Source organism: Anopheles coustani, chromosome 2, assembly GCF_943734705.1.
Source record: "Anopheles coustani chromosome 2, idAnoCousDA_361_x.2, whole genome shotgun sequence".
NCBI classification, from domain to species: Eukaryota; Metazoa; Arthropoda; class Insecta; order Diptera; family Culicidae; genus Anopheles; species Anopheles coustani.
In genome coordinates, this window is record NC_071289.1 from 71,099,716 (window position 1) to 71,121,532 (window position 21,817).

The 21,817-nt window shown below is 43.1% G+C and overlaps 1 protein-coding gene across 1 annotated transcript in view; it reads right to left on the bottom strand.

Moving 5' to 3' along the window:
- Positions 1–21,817, bottom strand: part of LOC131265539 (uncharacterized) — a 42,006-nt gene that overhangs the window by 14,568 nt on the left and 5,621 nt on the right. The window contains exon 2 of the mRNA XM_058267822.1: positions 3,977–4,138. Coding sequence (XP_058123805.1) covers positions 3,977–4,138 — 162 coding nt within the window. The remainder of the gene's footprint in view (positions 1–3,976; positions 4,139–21,817) is intronic.

The following is a 21,817-nucleotide window of genomic DNA, read 5'->3' on the forward strand; positions in this document are numbered from 1 at the left end:
AAACTTCCCCCCAGTCCGGTCCCCGGTGATTGGAGGAAAAGTTTCTTTTTGCATTTAAACGACACTGTGTTTAGCCCCAAACGGACATTAGGGCATAATTATTCCTAGCACGTGCGGGAGGCATTATCGGAAAGCGAAGTGAAAGTTTTCTGGCGCTGTTATTGTTAATTTTCTTTTCTCTCTTTCCTGCTGCTTGTGGAAACACATACACACACACACACACACATATACACCTGATATAAGTGCATTTTTTTATTATATCGAGGAAAAGTTTCTCCGTTGCGTGCCACTTTGATCGATTAGCTGATGGAATTGGAAGAAAAAAGTCCTCCTCAACGTTGCACAGATAATTACTTTATTTGTTGCTCGGTTGTACGAGGCCGCCAGCGAATTGGGTGCACGACAAAGTTTGGGGTCTTTTATAAGGTGATTTTTTGAACATATTGCATGGTATGAAAAGGTAGCTGCCATGTTTCCATAAAATATTCTATACGCCGTAATATATGCAACAGTAGCTACAATACAAGGATAACAATATGAACAGGTAAGCTGATTCTATGAATATTTTTGGCGTGGAAAAACGTCAACTTTTTGTATTGTTAAGTAAAAATCATAATCATAATACTAATAAAAATAATATGTTAAAATATGATCCTTTTCAGATAATTTTGTGAATGATATTCAATAACATGGTAAACAAAAAAGTCCCCGAGAAAAGTTCAACGTGTCTCCCAAAATCCTGTGAAAATTCGTTGTCGTTGTTGTCTGAGCAAAATTTTAGTGTTATTTTGTCATTTGAAATTAATTGCCGGACTACGATATTAGTATGAAACGAAATAATTTCGAGCTTTTATTACAATTTGCTCATGCACCTGTTCATGATTTGATTGCACCATAAAATGCAATTTTGCAGCAAAAGTCCATGAACGCGTTTAATTACGCCACATTTAAAACTCTTCCAAGCCGAAGGAAATCTATCAAAGCCCTTATCCGTGGGTGGCATCGATGCGGGTCAGTGCTATTTATTTTCATTAAAGTTTAATGTACCCGCTAATGGAAAACATCAAGGGATAAGGGATCCCCATCGACGCAAAATGCATTAGACTTTCCGCTCACCAGCAGCGACTGGTCGCGTTTTTCCGACCCGTTCCGAGCCTAGGCAGTGAAAACCCGGTGAATTACAGCCCGGCATGAACTGCATCCGGTAGGGAAACGCAAAAGGGGTTGCAGTGCATTTGGAGGAAAGTTTCGCTTGGGTTATGACTTTTACCATACTGTTTCCATACTCGGTGTGTCCGTGAAGGCATAGTAGTGCCTATGTCTATATCGAACACGTGCGCCGGGGATGCACGCACGTTCGGTCTGGATTTTCCAGCGGTAATTACTCGCTCTTTCGGGGGCGGGTGGAACATTATTTATGCACTGGCACTTTGAGCCCTTCACTCCCACTGGCGGCACGGGGAGTTATGTTTGCGTGACCGAACAGTGTGCCGGCTGCTTTTCGCACCTTTCTTCCTCTTGGAAGCTCGTTATCTTTCAATCAGTAACATTCCAGCGCAAACGCCGGCAAGAGAAGTACTAGATTCCGATGAAGCAACTCGTCCCGTCCTACCGTAATCCTGTTTCTCAGAGTATCATGTTTTGCTGCTTGGTTGTTCTGGTTCATTTGCATGAAACTTAATACTTTGCCGATGGTTCATATTTCAGCCTCAGAAATGGCCCAGCGCATGTACGTTTGTCTGATCGCCCGAACAACAGTTGCCAACACCGGAGACTACAAATCAGCTAAATTAGGGAATGGAAACAATCGCGACCAGAGCGAAATAATTTATCGCTCGGCAGGTGTCCGGAAGAAAGAGAGGTAAACAGGAGATGGTACCGTGGGAGGACGGAGTGTGTTTGCCGGTTCAATATCGACTACCCGTCAGGTGAAAGTTTTGGGATGGATTTGTTCATTTAGGGGTGCAATTTTCTAAACAAACCAGTCTTTGATCACTAAAATCGTTCCCCGAGAAAGGAACATCAAAAGGATGTACCCGTTTTATGTTTCCTATGTGAAACAAAACTGTCTGGTTTTGATCAATAATTTTGCGAGTTTACATTTTTAAATATATTATAAATGGTTGTGCAGGGTAAATAGAACACGAAGATCATAGAAAACCATAGTCAAAAAAACGTGTTCATCATTCATTTGAATCAAAGATGAATGGCGGAAAATTGCGTTTTATTTTTAATGTTCGAACAAACATCTCTGTCAAGTTGCATTTTCCAAATATGTTGTTTGTATGATTCTGCTAGATTCTACATTTTAACAACATCGAGTTGTTGTAAAACTAGGTCAATATAAATGCAAAACCTAGGTTTATACGCTGAAGATTCATATAAATGCGCGTTGCTGACAGTTCATCATAAGATCAAGGCAATCATAAAGATGTGGTATTAGAATTCTTCACAGTTTTATGTCCTTATCACACTGGTCACCAATGGTGGCTTTGCAAAGCCACCGAACTGTCAAAATTTGGTTTTGGCATCCAGTTTGACATAATGGTGCCTCTTGGTAGTGTGATAAGGCAGGCCACCTGGGAGTGGAAGTTTATATAATTCACTTTCGGTTCATGCGGTTTTCGGCAGTTTAAGATTAAAATACCGAAATTTTATAATCTTATTATGCTTATCATTGATTATTAATAAAACTAAAAAACATGAATCACTTTCAAATCAAGCTTAACATGCCAGATACACCAAACTCCACACAATGACAGCTCGGTGATACGGGTAAGCTCATTCACCAACGGACCCCCAGCCATTCCAATGTCATTCGTTTTCGATGGTCGTTTGACAATCCAGTGCTTTTTCCATGCCACCATTGGTGACCAGTGTGATAAGGCCATTAATGACTAACTTCGAAATGCAAACTGATTCAGCTCGCTTTTGATACCTTTAATGATTTCTCTAGTTAAAACATAGTGCAGTACGCCCTAAATATTAAGGGTCATGAAATGTTCCTCAGACAACGTTTTGGAATCAAATTATTACTCTTCCAATATGCATGACCAATATCGATCGAAAAGCAAAATTCAATTAATTTCAACTCGCATCGAGGAGATCTATCGAACCGTGGAAGCCAAACATCAAACCTCATTAGCATACTTTTGCATAGACAACTTATGAAAACATTAATTGACCCCATCCAGTTAGCAAGCGGAAGTTGGGAACACACACTCACTCACACGTAAACACACGCCACTTTGAACTGGACGAATCTCTTGGTTGGCCTTTACGGTCAAAGCGAAGAATTAATTTGATCATTTTATGGATAATTAGATTGCCGTTAGATGGGCCGCACTGTGCAAACGGTCCAGCCGACCATATTTCGCTACACGAACGTGGCACTAGGCAACATTACGCTTTAAAATATGTACCTACTGTTCGGCAGATACTTCCCTGTCCTGCCACAATCGTAATGCTATTAAAGAACATCAACTGCTGTCCATTAGGAATCGCCCGTCCGCTCCACTTGTCCAACTGTTTCAGCGCCAGTCGCCGATGGTGGTGTGTGTGTGTGTTTGACTTTCGGCAGTATGGCCGTGTCCGTTCGGGGTCGGCCAACGGGGTGTCGGGGCAGCATTTATCGCTTTCTTAGTACAATGTGCAAACAGCGACTAACGGTACCATTTACAAATTGGATCCGATTGCACGGTTGACGCGAGGAAGGAAGGACGAGGCGGTGGGGAAAACCGCTCCCGTCTCTTATCGACACAATGAATGTCACATAAAACGGTTCATTGATTCGTAAACCCTCCTGCAACGTCGTGTACTGTCAGTTTTCGTCCTTGCATTGACGCACAAGAAGGTTGAGCGTTCCATTCGGCGAGACGAGGAGGGGTGAAGAATGAAGTAAAATGAGAAAAAAAAACACACACACACACACACATACATTCGTTAGTGGTACGAAGACACCGACCGAGGCACTCACCTGGAACGTCCAGAAGACGGCGAATCGGATCACATTGCGCCGATTGTCCTCGAACTGCTTGTCGCGTCCGATTTTCACGATCCGATAGAGCAGATAGCCGGAAAGGCGGGCACCCCACAGGCACACGAACACGGTCACCATCAGCTGCCGGCTATCGTAGGCCTGTAACGAGAGAAAAAAAGAAACAACCGGAAAAATGAAATCGTGGCCGATTGGTTTTTCGGGTGCATTACTTTTTCTTCGCTTCGCCCTGCATCTTCGCTGGAAAGATTTAATGAAGCGTTCGCCAAATCAGGGGAGTTCCAGCAAACGGGGCCAGTGGACGTTCCGGAAGGGCAGATCCTAACCTCCCACTGCGTTCCCTAAGCCGAAACCATTTAATATCTCGCCACGCAACCTTATCGAATGCCCTCGGACTGAGCATAATGAGCCGTTTAATGTGTCCCATTAGGAAGCCATCGTTAAAACCAAACGCCTCCATCTGGTCGTGGAGGCACTATTGCTGCATTTAATAAAGCCATCCGGGTGTGGGAGGCCCGTGGCCGACCGGGTTTTACGCCAGCGGACTTTGTGGACAACCCCAAAGGTTCGAAAATAAGAAGCGAAACCGAAACATCACGTAGAAAATGCGTTTGATGATATCGGATAAAAGCCTGGCCTTCGGATCGATCGAATATTGTATACGATTTTTGCCGCTCGTGTGATGTCTCGGTAAGCGAAGCTGAGAGTTGTCTCTTTATTTTCTTTCATCTCTGCCATCGGCGGCATACTCTGGAGAGTCATCTGAAGACACCGGAAGCAGCCATCCTTCCGAAAGCAACGCGCCGAGACGAGCGTTTGTTGTTTAAAGAACTTTTCTCACCCTTGAAAGCATCCCGTGTGTTTATGGTTTCTTCTCTTTCTCACTCTTTTCTTCCTTTCCTTCTGTCACTATCTCCCTAAGGCTCTGCTTTTTCTGAAGTCGAAATCCTTTTTCCGTCGTACACTCATACAGGCATCGGGTACACAATTATGGTAATCGATGGTAAAATATTAGTCCGCTGTACTCGATGTGCTCGTTTAGGACATAAATGGTGGCGGGCTTCTGCGCGTTTGTGTGTGTGTGTGTTTGTTTGTTTTCCTTGTGGAGTGTCTGCGGCGAGGATGGTAAGCCACCCAAACCGAGCCAAACACGACAGCGCCGCTCGACGCTGGCGGAAGGTGTTGGGTGATGTCAATAAATTCTACTTAAAACGATTCGATTGGAGTGCATTCTAGTCTCTCGGAATCTGCTCGAAGAAGGTTGATCTCGTTCGAAGATTATTTTAGATTTTTGCACCATACCGGGACGGGAACAACGTCGCCAACGGATGGATCGAGTCACGTTGAATATTTATATACGCCATTAAATGAAACGGAAGTCTACGATACTGCTGCCCTAAGCCCCGGTATGGGGTTCTTTGAGAAGCGAAATTTATTAAATTTATATTTTATAGGATACGACACACCGGGATTTGGCCATGAGTACTTCAGATTAAGATATTAGATGGTAGGGTTTAGCGCACATATATTAGAACTCTCAACATCACGTGCCACCAAAACGTCTTGCAGCATTATATCATTATATCATATTGAACAACCTTTGTATCCTTATTGTAACTCGTTTCATACCGACATCGCTAGATATGTGTGATTTCCTTTTTCGAATAGATTTAGAAAAACTTTATTATTCTTTTTAATGGAAACTCATCGATTTTTAGGTTTGGCAATAATCTGATTTAAAAAAAAAATTTCATGCATTGTGAAATGTATCAGTCAAGCAACAATTTTGTTTTAATATATTTAGACAATTTCATGTGAAAATTTATCTATTTACAAACGATTACATATGATTACAAACTATCCTGTTTGACGAGCTCTATTACTTTTTAAATTACGTCTTAACTTATAATTTAAGATAGACCAAGTGAGAAGAGTTTAATTGAAATACAATCAAATGTCAAATGTTTTATACGAGCGAAACGATCTCTGAAACAGAAGAACTTAAGAGTTGGATGAACTAATCCCTCTCTGTCGGACATCCCAATAAAACGCTCCCATTAACCAGGTTCAACACATCTACAGGGGTGTGCACACGTCGTCTGCGCGTTCTTCGGGCGCGGCTAACGCGCAGACGAGGTGTGCGGATTAGCTTCGGCAAAATGCGAAAAAAACTACTGCAGCGAGAGTGAGCAGCAATATACTGCTTTCCTTTGCAACCGTACAGGAGGCAAGGTAAATTTGGAATATTTACGCATACTACCTTATAAGTAACGTACATCCCTAGATGCGCATCTTTGGTTTTTCTTTAATTGTTTGACCATGAAGGAAATTTAATCATTTTGGTTGCTGTTTTCTCATGAAGAACTACAATGTCGGACACAAGTTGTACACCACATCCATTTCTCATTTTTGAGCCTCTGTATTTCCCATTGCACGGCTTATAGTGCATATTTCATTAAATTTCGTCAAAGCCGCTTAGCTAAAGGTAAAGGTAAAGGTCCTACACTCTAACCCGTAAAGCAGTCCTAGATCATGATATACAAACTGTGCCGACGGGTAGCTCAAATCGTAGGTCATATAGCTTGTTCCGGAGCTGTCTCACATATGTCATACCTTGAGTTCATCACTGAACAGCACATTTCGCTAATGGACTACACCTTAGTGAGCAAATTCAAGCCGAGCCTGGCAATGCTGCACGCTGAGCTTCGACTGTTGCTAGAAGGAAGCTGCTTGATTCGGTAACCTCTGACCGATGTTCTCAGTGACGGACAACTGCAGTTCCATTATGACTCGCGCAGCTGAGGAATATGGTTCCGTTCTATGATCAATGCTGTCTTCTGAGTATTATAAGCAACACTGCGTAGGGATTCAAGAAATATAAATTTTATGTCATGTAAATCTTTTGTCTAAAACTGTTGCAGTCTTAAGAACAAACGTTTTGTAGCTAGGACATTTTAAAGAGCTAACGAAAATAGGCGCTCTTCTAAACTCATAGCAGCAAAATAATAGCCGCGGTGCTATAACACAACGGTTCCAACAGATCACGTGCCAACTGCAAAGTCGCACTTCGAATTAAGACCCCTTGGAGTACGAAAGGCCGACTACGGTATCTTTTTAACGAACTTTCTAAGAAAGGGACATACTAGGAGACCCATAATTTAGCGACATATCATGAGAAACAATTATAATACTCTTTCCTTTCCTGCTCCTCCAACAGTAACAGAAAAAAACTGGCAGCAGCGGGAATGGGAACTCCGAAAACCCGAACATTTTCTTATCCTGTCGCTCTTCTGGTAGGCAATGAATAACACGAAGGTTGCCGAAACCGGCGCGAAAGGTTCCGAGCAATTTTTTTCACTACCACTGCTTTGATTTGTGTACGTACACGAAATGCCGAAATCGTTACTTCTCTCTTTATCCTATGGCAATTTTTGTTCTTCCATCTTCCTCCGATGTATGTTCGGCACATGCAAAAAGAACGAAGTACTGAGAAAAATGCCGATGAAAAGGGGTGTGCACACGTCGTCTGCGCGTTCTTCGGGCGCGGCTAACGCGCAGACGAAGTGTGCGGATTAGCTTCGGCAAAATCCGAAAAAAAACTCTTGCAGCGAGAACGAGCAGCAATATACTGCTTTCCTTTGCAACCGTACAGGAAGCAAGGTAAATTTGGTATGTTTACGCATACTACTTTACAAGTAACGTACATCCCTAGATGCGCATCTTTGGTTTTTCTTTAATTGTTTTACCATGAAGGAAATTTAATCATTTTGGTTGCTGTTTTCTCATGAAGAACTACAATGTCGGACACAAGTTGTACACGACATCCATTGCTCATTTTTGAGCATCTGAATATCCCTTTGCACGGCTGCATCGTGCATATCTCATCAAATTTCGTCAAAACCGCTTAGCTAAAGGTAAAGGTCCTACACCCTAACCCGTGAAGCAGTCCCAGATCAGGATATACAAACTGTGCCGAAGGATGGGTAGCTCGAATCTTGGGTCATATAGCTTATTCCGGAGCTTCCTCACATATGTCATACCTTGAGTTCATCACTGAACAGCACATTTCGCCAATGGGCTACACATAAGTGAGCAAATTCAAGCCGAGCCTGGCAATGCTGCACGCTGAGCTTCGACTGTTGTTAGAAGGAAGCTGCTTGATCCGGTAACCTCTGACCGATGTTCTCAGTGACGGACAACTGCAGTTCCATTATGACTCGCGCAGCCGAGGTTCTATGATCAATGCTCCCTTCTGAGTATTATAAGCAACACTGCGTAGGGGTTCAAGAAATGTAAATTTTTTGTCATTTTATTATGTTTGTCCAAAACTGTTTCAGACCTTAGAACAGACGTTTTGTAGATAGGACATTTTAAAGAGCTAACGAGAACAGGCGCTCGTATATACTCATAGCAGCAAAATATAGAAAAAATAGCCGCGGTGCTATAACACAGCGATTCCAACACACCGCGTACCAACTGCCAAGTCGGACTTCGAATTAAGACCCCTTGGTGTACGAAAGGCCGACTACAGTATCTTTCTAAGGAACTTTCTAAGGAAGGGATACACTAGGAGACCCATAATTTAGCGACACATCATAAGAAACAATTGTAATACTCTTTCCTTTCCGGCTCCCCCAACAGTAACAGAAAAAACTGCCTGCAGCAGGAATGGGAGCTCCGAAAACCCGAACATTTTCTTATCCTGTCGCTCTTCTGGTAGGCAATGGATAACACGAAGGTTGCCGAAACCGGCCCGAAAGGTTCCGAGCAATTTTTTTCACTACCACTGCTTTGATTTGTGTACGTACACGAAATGCCGAAATCGTTACTTCTCTCTTTATCCTATGATAATTTTTGTTCTTCCATCTTCCTCCGATGTATGTTCGGCACATGCAAAAAACACGAAGTACTGAGAAAAATGCCGATGAAACAGTTTCGAGAGAGAAGGAAGAACAAAAAATGATTATATGAAAAAGGGAGACGCATTGAGTTCGGCGTTTCGTGTACGTACACAAATCAAAGCAGTGGTAGTGAAAAGAATTGCTCGGAACCTTTCGGGCCGGTTTCGGCAACCTTCGTGTTATCCATTGCCTAGCAGAAGAGCGACAGGATAAGAAAATGTTCGGGTTTTCTGAACTCTCACTTCCGCTGCAGGCAGAATTTTCTGTTACTGTTGGAGAACCCGGAAAGGAATGAGTATTACAATTGTTTCTTTTAATTTGTCACCAAATACTAGAGCCCCTAGTTGGGCGCTAAGCTTTCTGATTGCTGTTCTAATCTGACGGTGTATGCAAACTATTGAATGGCCTCTCGTACTCCTGTGGGTCTCAAGTTGCAAGTCTGCCCTACTTTGATATGACCTTCAGAGGACTTTTCGTATGAGTACGAAATGGGTCACACCAAACTAGACCAACGCTAGAGTAAAATGCCTGAACTTTGTATCAGCCGCAAGGTCATACAGAACCATATAACTGGTAAAAATAGCGCTATCTTGCAATTTAGGATAACCAAAACAAACATTCCTTATAAACGTTTAAATTCCGTTCTTTAACGAAAAAACAATAGAAACAGGGAAACACATTTATATTGATCAACAGTTACCTATCATACGATTCCTGTATCAGAAAACCTGTTTGATTGGAATTTTAAGGAAAACTTTTATCTGTGTATCTATATCAACTTCAAAATTTATTCATTTTGGTACTCCCTACCACCTACGTAATATACATGAAAAGCTGTGGCGATCCATCCTGTAGTTCCAGTAATGTAGGTCAGCCGTTCCGGGCTCAAAAAAAGTCCTCTGAAAGTGATATGAAAACAGGGCATTTGAGAAGATTGGTTACACGATTGTCTGAAGGGCTCAACCTCTCGGTTACCACATGATCTATTGTCCTGCAACCATAATGTCATAAGCCCAATGATTTTTATTTTATTGCAATGAACTCATGACAGCGCTTATGTTTTTCGATAACGCTTTCAAATGCCCTTTTCATAAAATGTTTTTCATTGGTCTATTGGCTCTACAAGAGATAATAGCTACCAAAATAATTAAAATTCCTTCATGGCCAACCCACTAAAGAAAACCCAAAGCTGCGCATCTAGGGATGTAAGGCGTTTTTAAGATTGTGTGCGTAAGCATCCTGAAATCCGGAGTGCAGCTTAGATTTTACGTAGCTTCCTGTACGATTGCAAAGGAAAGTAGTATAGTGCCGCTCACTCTCGCTGTAGGAGTTTCTTTCGGGGAGGAGTTTTGCTAACACGCGCACGTCGTCTCCGCGTTCTTCGGCCCCGAAGAACGCGCACACGTCGTCTGCACCCCCGGAAACAGTTTCGAGAGAGAAGGAAGAACAAAAATGATTATATGAAAAAGGGGGACGCAATGAGTTCGGTGTTTCGTATACGTACACAAATCAAAGCAGTGGTAGTGAAAAAAATTGTTCGGAACCTTTCGGGCCGGTTTCGGTAACCTTCGTCTTTTCCATTGGCTACCAGAAGAGCGACAGGATAAGAAAATGTTCGGGTTTTCTGAACTCTCACTTCCGCTGCAGGCAAGATTTTCTGTTACTGTTGGAGGACCCGGAAAGGAATGAGTATTACAATTGTTTCTTTTTTGGCGCTAAAGTTGCTGGTTGCTGTTGTTATCTGACGGTGTATGCAAACTTTTGAATGGCCTCTCGTACTCCCGTGGGTCTCAAGTTGCAAGTCTGCCCTATTTTGACATGACCTTCAGAGGACTTTTTGTGTGAGTACGAAACGGCTCACACCAAACTAGACTAACGCTAGAGCAAAATGCCTCAATTTTGTATCAGCCGCAAGGTCATACAGAACGATATAATTGGTAAAAATAGCGCTATCTTGCGATGTAGGATAACCAAAACAAACATTCGTAATAAACTTATAAATTCCGTTCTTTAACGAGAAAACAATAGAACTAAGGAATAAAACACATTTATATTGATTTACAGTTACCGACCATACGATTCCTGTATCGGAAAACCTGTTTGATTGGTATTCTAATGAATACTTTTATCTGTGTATCTATATCAACTTCAAAATTTATTCATTTTTGTACCCACTATCATCTAAGTAATATACATGAAAAGCTGAGGCGATCCAACTTGTAGTTGCAGTAATGTAGGCCAGCCGTTTCGGGCTCATACAAAAAGTCCTCTGAAAGTGATATGAAAAAAGGGCATTTGAGAAGATTGGTTGCACGAATGTCTGAAGGGCTCAACCTCTCGGTATTGTCCTCCAACCATAATGTTATGAGCCCAATTATTTTTATTTTACTGCAATGAACTCATGACAGTGCTTATGTTTTTCGATAACGCTTTCAAATGCCCTTTTCTTAAAATGTTTTTCATTGGTCTGTTAGCTCTACAAGAAATAACAGCTACCAAAATAATTAAAATTTCTCCATGGCTAAGCCACTAGAGAAAACCCAAAGCTGCGCATCTAGGGATGTAAGGCGTTTTTAAGATTGTGTGCGTAAACATCCTAAAATCCGGAGTGCAGCTCAGATTTTACGTTGCTTTCTGTACGGTTGCAAAGGAAAGCAGTATATTGCTGCTCACTCTCGCTGCAGGAGTTTTTTTCGGGGAGGAGTTTCGCTAACCCGCGCACTTCGTCTGCGCGTTCTTCGGACCCGAAGAACGCGCACACGTCGTCTGCACCCCCGGTACCGTGCTAGAGAATACCTGCGTACGAATACCTATCAAAACTAATTGAATCCACATCGTTCGCTTCGAATGTCGTTCGTCCTGAGCGAAGTTTCCACTCGGAAAAGTTCGCAAACGAGGTTTGCCTCAAATTGCAATCATGTTCACCACCGTGTGAGCAACCTGCCACACCCTACCCACCTCCCCGAGCGGTGGCATTCGCCCTTGCATTGCTGTTGAAAAACTTTAAACCGGTTCATCACATTCAACAAGCAATCAGGGCACGCTCTCCAAACTGTCCCCACGTTCACTTCGTACTCGAGTGCATTAGTCAGCGTTAGCGAGCTCGTTTCGGGCTTTCGGGAGGGAACTTTCGGGTGGAAAATTGTATCTCGAGGGCCGCTGCCTTTTTTTCCGCTCGCGAACTGGTAAGCCTTTGCACGTCTCGTGGCGCGTCGTGAGAAAAGAAAAACAATCGTGAACCACCGTCGCCGGGACTGTCCACCAAGTCGGTCGAGCTTAAACAAAGGAAAATCCTTAGCCACCTTTGCTCGGCTTTTTTGCGCGGAAAACCACTCCACAGGGTGTTCGCACCGAAACCGTTCAAGGAGTCCATTGTATGTTGTTTGCTCCGGGAGACCTTCGGACGCCCAGGACGACAATTTACGGGAGCACCCGCGAAGGGGGGGTTTCTTTCCCCATTTTCTTCATACCCCTTCTCGAATACGTGCGGACCATTCAGAAGCGAGAAAAATTAAGTTCTACCCTGTGGACAACTCATTGGATCTCGCTCGTTCGGGGATTTGTTCTACGCTAAGTAAGCGGAGTGTACTGTTCTGGTGCAAAAAACAGAATAAACCTGAGATCCGTTCTACATGAAAGTTATCTCCTTGTACACTTTGTTCATTTTCCCACCCCTCCTCCACCACTGGTTGATAGCATCTGCTTAAAACGATTGAAAAAAAAATCCCACCACTTCGAATAACTAACAACACATCTGGTTGACACCGACATCGATAAGCATCAGGAAAATTTAATTAAAAACAACGTGCGCCACATCCGGTATCCAGGCTTTTCCACCGAGCTTCAACAAGCAAAAAAGAATTAATCACAATTTAATTCATTTTTCACCCCATAACAGGTTGGTTCGGTGTCGTTCCGTTTTGAATTAAGTGAAAACAAAAAAAAAGAATCAGCCCATATATTTCCATAATTAAGCTACCGGTTTGCCACGGCGTACGAACGAGATCTGTGCTAAAGCCACGACATGCTAGAACAGAGACGATCTTCATTGGATATTTTTAGGGGAAAATGAGGCTCTACGCACCAACCATAACCAAGAATTTTATACTTTAAATCATTTAAAATGGAAAATGAACAAAGAAAACAGGTAAACCCTGTTTATCTAGATATTCAAAAGTTTTACCCAATTATAAGTTTATTGTCCATGCATAGTGGAATTAACATTTTAAAGATTTAGATTACCTCAAAATCAAGAAATATTTTCGCTCAGTCCGTGCATAATAGAACCTTCCTTTCCTTCCTTTAACTTTTGTGGGAAAATTATGTTTTCCCAACTTCGTACACTTTTTACCATCTTCTCTCGCGCATCGTTACGAAGAGTACCCTTTCCAAAGCAAAACAACTGCAAGACCGATTGAAAGTTTACGATCTCTAAAGAGTTGGCGGAAAAGAAAAATCGACTACGTGACCAAAGGAACCAGCACACCAAAGCGTGAGCTCCATTTTGTACGATTTCCTGTCGTGGAGTGTTGTCCGGATTGTCAGAATTGCTTATCTGCTGCTTTCGTTCTCGCAATATGTTGCTTCCTCGACCAGCTGTGTGAGTGTGTATGCTGATTAGTAGTCAACAATCCCCTCCCCCGCCCCTACTATGTTTCCGCTCCCGAGTTTCGCGTGCTTTTGGTTGGACTTTTGAAGAAAACACCCGTTTCGCACGTTCATGGCCGTCCGTCACCCGCCACCCGCGATTGTTTTGCCGAACGGTGCCATGACGTGCACGGTTCGAGTTTATTATACCACCATGAAAAAGGACAATCGAAAAGCACATACACAAACACACACACACACCCAAAGACACAATGGGCTGCCTATCTCACCTGGCAGGTTGGCTGCTCATCAAGCAAACAAACGAACCCGGGCACCTGTTTCCTCGAGCATTATTATCTCGTTTGCCAATGGTTTGCCATTTCGTTGGCCATCCCGCTTGGTGCTTGGTCCGAAATGGAAGCAGTACTAGAACCCTGCCTCCTCCAACTCCTCCCCTCCCAAGCAGCCGCTTTCAACAACTTCGACGGTAGACGGTTTGACGAGGAAAACAATCGCACGGCACGACACGATGACGGTATCTTAGCAAACTTCCGCCCGGGTGGGTGGACGGGCGAGACGTAGGGGCGGGGGGGGGGGGGGAGAGGGCATTTTCACAAACCCGCGTGGAAAACTTTCTATTGACACGCGGTGGCGTGCCTTTTTCGGGTGAAGCGAAGTTTCCCGATTGTATGCGAGGTACATCGTCACCACTCACGCCGTCTGTCAGTTTCATCTGTTGCGCCACGGCTTAGTGCGCTGTGTGAGTATGAGTGTGTCAGTTTGCGCGAATGTCTGTCTGTGCGTTTATGTAGTTTTCGCTGGAAGCTTACTGAGCCGACGGTGTCCTCGGGAAAGTTATCTTCATTTGCATGCAGCACAAGTTGCTGCGCGTCAGCTGACGAAACTTGCTTCTCGGTATCACAATCAGACGGAACGAGAAATTCATTCGTAAATGCAAACTACACTACAAGTCGACAAAAACACTGAACCAACACGGACTAAGATATAACTGGGTGCATTGGCTCGTTCTTGCCTTTTGTTTTGCCATTCTTTGGAATCAACACTTCTTGTTGGACCTTTTTGGTAATTAAAAAACAACATAGAAATAGTGCTGAGGGGCTAAACAAAAATAAAATATGAAGCTTCGATTGAATACCCCTAATATTAGTACTAGGAATAATGCTCAGAATAGAACTCATTTGGGGGTCCGCGACAGCCGAGCGGTAGCGCCGGTTAGAAAATCGGCCCATGAGCGCCGGGGCTCACCACCTCGACGGCGTGGGTTCGAATCCCAACCGAGACCGGACCCCCCCCTGTACGAGAGGACTGACTATCCACGTACAATAGGGAAACAAGTCTCGTAAGCCCTTAACGGGCAGGCATGACCAAGAGGTCGTTACGCCAAGAAGAAGAACTCATTACATAAGTTGTCCTTTTAAATCAACGCTATTTGCTGGGCTTTTTTGTCTTTGAAAAAAAGAACACAGAAATGACACTGTTGAACTAAAGAAAAAATATAACATCAAGGTTCCGTTCAATGACGTATAAATGACAATTTTTATAATTCATGATGTCATTTAAAGTGTTCATTATGGGGCGATTTAAAAATAAAACATATTTGACATTATTATTGTTTTCTGAAAATCACCAGAAATGTGTTTTGCATTGCTTTTCGTACATTTTACGAAAAACAATCCGATAGGATTATAACGATTTTTTCCGCCCTCATTCAATATTTAAAATTGTCAAATCTAAGATGTTTGTGATTGCCCTAAATAATTAAATGGTAATATCGAAATCTAGATCGATTACGTACACACTGATTTCAAATTTCGATTTGATTTCATTTTTACCAAACTTGTGTTCAGCAACGTGAAACCGTGCATTCGCGGATGGATAAGCATGGATCGGAAAAACAGGAAAAACACAAGACTACTCGAAGCCACGAAACAATTTTCCGATTGAAATCATATTCGTGTTGCGAATCTATTTGAGATGGATTATTGATTTTGCGCAAAGTGCTCCGACGCCAGCACAACTCATTGTCCGATCTACGGGAAAGTAATCGGATTCGGTTACGAAGTGAGTAATGGAAGCGCTTATTCAATTTTAAACCAATCATACGTCAAGCGAGTAGCACGTGGGAAGAAGCCAAATCGAGTCGTGTAACTGAACCCGTCCGGCAGCCGTCGCATTCTTAATGCGGAAAGCAGTTCTCGTTAAAAATAAACTGTGCATAAAACGGAATGCAAATATCATCCAATCTTAATTGGGATGAAACTCGATTTTGATTGTATTTACCAGGAATACGGGAAGAGGTAGAAATGCAAGCGTAGCAAACACGCAATCCGTCTACGTGCAAACTCCGATATGCAAAGGGTACATTCTGTAGCTAACCATTTAAACCATGCAGCCTTACGTCAGCTTACTCTGGATAGGGAAAGTTGAATTTCCCAAACCGTGTTACTGCCTTCCGCCTCTGTGCGCCTTCTACCCTTTACGATTCTGTAAAGTTTATCCCGAGCTGTATTCGGACAAACAATACAGAGTAAGTGGTCCCCATTTCTTTTTTTTTCGGGGTGATACAGCAGTTCCGTGGTGGTGAAGCGAAGCGAAGGAGGCATCTTTACACACACAAAACATCGAAAGGATTCCGCCCATATTAGCAAACAACCGATTTTCAAAGAAAAGCAAACAATCTCCCTTCCAATAGAGAGATCTCTCTGTCCTTTGTGTAATCCAATAGAAGCCCAATGCTTTTCCCAGGGTTCGTCTACCAGCAGGCGCAAATTAACGTCCATTCCCTGCCGTCTTTGGACAGCTCTTCACCGATCCAGCCATCGAGCTGCTTCGGTGAGCTTGCAGAAAACTACAAAGTTGAGTGTGCAATTTATCATCGCACATAAACCACACATATGCTCGCACGAGGAGCCGAAGTGCGCCAGCAGCCACAGAGCCTCGGCTCCGGTTTTTGGAGCATTTTGAGCGAATCATCATCATCATCATCCTCCTCGCTTCCTTCAGCCATTTTTGTCTCCCTCCAAAACGAAGGGATTCACTTATAAACACGTGGAAATTCAACTCCATCCAACAGCGTGAGTGGTTGATTTCTTGTGTCCTCCACGCTCCCGTGCGAAAAGTGTTTCAGATTGTTGCGAAGTCAGGTGAAGCTTTCCACATCCCCCCTGGGGGTGCAAATGGAAAGGAAAACGGATCGAAGCAGTTACCTAAGGAGCGGTGAACTGTAGCACTCTTATATCTGCGCATTTATGAGCCAGCCAGATGAGCAGCCCCGTGTTGCCATCAGTACGAATCTGCCCGGTGCGATCAGGCACGATGATTGATGATGAGAAGCTAGTGTGTTTGCAACACACACACACACACAATCCCTTAAGCCCTCGGCTCGAGCTCTAAACGGAGCGACCGACCGGCCGTGCGCTCGTTACCGGTGTTGTTCTTGTCTCAACAACGGCCCTAATACCGGTAACCTAAATCATGCTCCCTGGATAGTGGTACGGGGGAGAGGTGAGTACAGAAATTCAATACCAACTATTGTGTTGTGTTGTTCGAGTTTTCCCATACTAGACCACGGGTACGAGCTGCTGGCAAACGTAGCTGGGACGATAGCAGAGTGGTTCAAATTCCGGCTCGAGCACCTCTTCAAGGTTTTTGGGATGGTAGGTGTCCTGGTGGCGATGTCGGAGGTGATGTGCTCGATGCATCATACGTGCAAATGTGAACGCTGCTTTTTATTATTTACCTCTGAACATTTTATATTCCTTGTTTTGCTTTTTTTGTTTCAAAATGGTTGATTCAAGTTTATGTGGTGGCCATTTCAAGTTCTCCTCCACCGGAAGCATTCTAGTCATCAAGGGAGGCATCAAGGGCATCCTGGATGGTTCTAGACTTTTCTAGCTTCCATCTTTGACAGTGCAATAAGCTGCTTCCACTGACCCCGTTAGCTCGTTGTCTTCAGCTAGGGCTTATAAAAACCATTCTCTCTTGGATACTTTGAAAAACATGTCATCAGCGCACAGTGGGGCTTAGTTGGTGCATTTGGGAGGTTACCGTTATCTTCCTTGATGGCATTTTTGAAAACTTTTCTATTAATTTAGTTGAGAAAGTGTATATTTTTCCCCCAATGAAGTTAACTTTATAGTGAAAATTTAAAAACAGCCATCGTAGGAATATTTATAGGACATGAAATGGCTAACGTTAATCATACAAACAAATAAACACATTTATAGTTAAGCATTAGCATTTAGATCGGGTTGTTGAAGATCATTCACTTTCGGAAACTCGAATTTAATTGAAAATAAAATTATTTACGACGCAGGTTATCGTGTGGGTAACAACTTAATACTATTTCAAGAATGTCTGCTCTGTTAGGTTTACTTCAGAGAAACAGTATATTAGAACAATTGTTAACCTCTCAATCAAAAATGTTCATCAGCTTACTAAAACTATCTGATTTCTGGTTTACTTCAGTGAGATAGAATATATCTGAAGATACTATTTCAAATTAAATAGCCTCCCTACCAAAAGTTTGCATCGACTTAATAAAATCTAAATCTAAATGAAACATTTCAAAAACAATATCAATTTATCTTTGAAAAAATGACATTCTTCCGTAACAACGTTCAACATTAAACAATATCAAAGCCTTAAATAATTCTCTTGTAAAGTACGGAAACAGAAGTCCAAGCAGTCACAAACATTATCGAAAAAGTACTAAATCGAGCTTAGTTGTAAGATTACCATTTTTGAAGAGAAGCAAGGATCGGCGGAAATCTTAGTTCACTTAAATATAATTAGTGCATTATTCAAGTCATGTTTTACAGGTGAAAAAAAAGCGTTCAATCGGGAACAACTCGACAACTCAGCCAAGGAAGCAACATTATTCTAAATAATAATATTTATTTATTATGATATGACAGACGTTGCCGTAATAATCGAGGTATGATTATAATATGATTTGAAAACAACGACCGTCTCTAGGACACTATACTTGTAAAGTCTGCGCATCAAAGGATAAATTGTATGCATTCGTCTGATTTTAGTTTACTATAAGTTTTTACAGAGAATAACAGTTGTTCGCAGACAGGCCCACTGTGCCTCAGTTCGAACGGGGTCAACAAGTACGGAACACCGGCGACACACACGAGGTCAACCTCGGGCCCAGCACGGAAAGCCTCCGTTCATAACCGGAAACGAACGAAGCAAGTGCAGCCTTTTAGCAGCCCGGCCAGTTGCATTCAAGTCCAATAGTCTTCGGTAGCCTTCGGCGTAATGTTTAACTGTAGTTTATTTACAGGATGTTTTTACCACTATTTATAACCGCGCCGGGGATCCTCGAAACGGTCAACTGGTTGCCCTTTGGTAAGGCAAAGGGTTGCAACTGTCGCGTTTCCTGCACTCGCATGTTTATGACGGTTGCGGTCAAAGAGGTTGTCCGTTTTTCCTCCCCCGTTGACGTGTTGCGTGTTAGAACTTTTTCTGCCTCCGTTAAAACACTTTAAACCCTCCACTACTTTACCGACTTTATGATGGAGTCAGCAAACGACCTTCAAATGTTTCAAATGTCACATCAATCATATCACCTTCGCCCGTAAAGTGCTTTTTTTTATTTTCGTTCTTCTACGTTCCAACGTTTGCCGCCATTTGTTGATTACACTCGCCTGTAAGCAATGATTTCCCACATGTTTCCCAGGTACCCTTGGGAGATACAACATTGGGGGCACCGAGATGTGACACGACAGTTTCGAACAGTTTTTCGGCTACAACACACAAATAAACAAACAAGTTGATTTTTATTTCCGGTGTTTGGTTTTCTCCGTCCGAGCCGAATAAAGGAAAAGAAAAACCCAACAAACTTCAACACTAGAATGATCTCTCGAATGGAGTGAAGAGGACTCTGAAGTTCTCGCATCTGGCCCACCTACCCTTCGGTCATTTCGTCCCTCGTTTAACAACAATGTCTCCGCAAAAATTCTGGAGGGTTTTCCCATTTATTTGTGTGTGTGTTTTTTTTTTTCATTGCTTTGTGAAAATATTGCAAACGCCGTGAAGCACCACGGGAGCACAAAATCAATCTATTGGATGCTGTAATATTTATAGCGCCTTCACCTGCACTATTGCCGGCGCAAATACAACTATTACTACCCCATCCACCATTTTCCCCCGCTCCACACCAGGGCCCGGCATTCCAATGACGAATCGAGTAGAAAATACTTGCGATAACTTTCCTTGGAGCGTCGTATTTTACTCCCGAAGTCGCGCTTCCTTGGATCGCTTTTTTCACGTTCAAAATCTACCAGAGTACCTGAGCCCTTCGAGCCCCCGTGTTGAACGCGAACGTGACTGACATATCGATGTTTAATAGGGGAGGGGATGGAACGGAGAACCCATCTCACAAACCCTGAAACGAACGTAACGGAGGTGGTGACGTTTTTTCTCCCATTTTTTTGAAAACTTCATCTCTTGGCGGTTGGTGGCATATTTCTTCTCGGTTTGGCGCTACTAGTTAAAGCCCGATAGAAAACGAGCGATACCCTGGAATTCATGGCTTCATTCCGAGAAGTCAAAATCGTCGCTCTTCTTTTTCTCTTCCTCTCACTCCTCTCGCTTTGCTTTGCTCGTCGCGAGGCTTCCAAAAATGCCGACGCCATGGTTCGGAGGTGATTTTTAAGCCTATTTATTTCCTCCTTATCTCGAAAAGGCGTTCCGGGTCATGGGCAAGGGCCACAGCCTTTTCGAAGAACCGGCAAGCGTTCGTGTGGGATTTTATTCGATGCTATATTTACCGACATTGTCTAAGCTAGAAATGTAGATGGATGATGCCAGGATGGAGGGAACACACGACACAATAGCCTAGGTGGAAATCAGATACAAGGTCACAGTTTTTAGTTTCACGTAGAAACAAAAATGCTTCAGATAAATACCTAGATAATTTTTAAGTTGAGTAAAACCTATTGTTGTCTATGGAAATCAAGAATCTGGAAAACATAAATAATATGTAAATCAACGTACTTCATGGCATGAGCTACAAAATGTGTGTAATACATTTCTCCTGTAGATCCCTAAAGTATAGCACTAAGTTTTTCAACCAATACAAAAATGTGACCAACTTTGTCAGAAGATTTCACACGCCATACTAAAATTAATAAATGAAGCCATCGGTTGCGCTTAATGATTCGCTTCCATTTCACCCGTCGTGTCGTCGAAATAATCATTCCCGTTTTGTGACATTCCGCGCAATCTTGTTCCAATTTTCTCAATTTTCCACGAACACGTATCGCCGTGCCGACGTGACGGAAACCCAGGCATCCATCTCTAATGGCATTCCACGCCGAAATAGTGATCCGAATTCGATGGAAACGAGCGAGATCCCTGAAGGTGTTTACGGTTGGCACCCGGCGGATATAAAATTGTCAATGCTTTCCTGCTCTGGTCGACTTCGGTGGAGCAGTGTGGACGGGTGGGGGGTTGGTTTCCTCTAGTTTTCTACCTTTCTATGAGAAACCCACGGCAATGCCACTTTTCTCCTTTCCTCACACCGAAAACTTTGATGACTGTTAATGAACTCTCGGCAGAACTCCTCGAGGAAAGCGAGTGTTCACTAGAGCTTTGCCCTGGCTTCGGGATGCATCGAAGTGAAAATTTCGACGATTAGTAGTCGTCAAAGTTTTGTGAATATTAGATTCCAAAGTTGATTTACATATGGTTTTCGTTGGGATGGAAATTGGGAAACCAGTTGTTTCGAAATTCGAGGCGTATTTCTTCGCGCATCGCTGGCTTTGTGCGTGAAAACATTCGATCTGAAGGAAGATCGAGAGACACTTATGGAAACAAAAAAACAACTTCTTTGTTTCAATCGGCACGATAAGGTTACTTTCTTTGCAGTAAATTCGGTTTTCATCGCACTGATCAAGCCGGGATTAAAAATTGTGTTTTACAAACGAGTCCAACATCGACCAACGTCCTTCTACCATTCCATCTCCACCCAAACACGCACAAAACTCCCCCCGAACACATGTTTCTTGCACCAGACTTAATCGATTTTAAAGCGCTTTAACCCTTTCTTTCTCGTAGTACCTGATTGCATTCGAACCGGGGCGCATGTACCGAACGTTTGTTACCGAAACTTCCGTGCTACGCTCCCCCTCACCCCCACGTCCATGGCACCCACCGTTTCCCCCATGGCACCCACCGTTTCCCCTCACATGGACGGGGTTTGACTGCATTGCAGATGAATCGGCTGGGGAGAACGAAGCCGCTAGCATGGCCGGCCGTTTCGTCCGAAGATTTTAACAGCACACAATAACCCACCCTG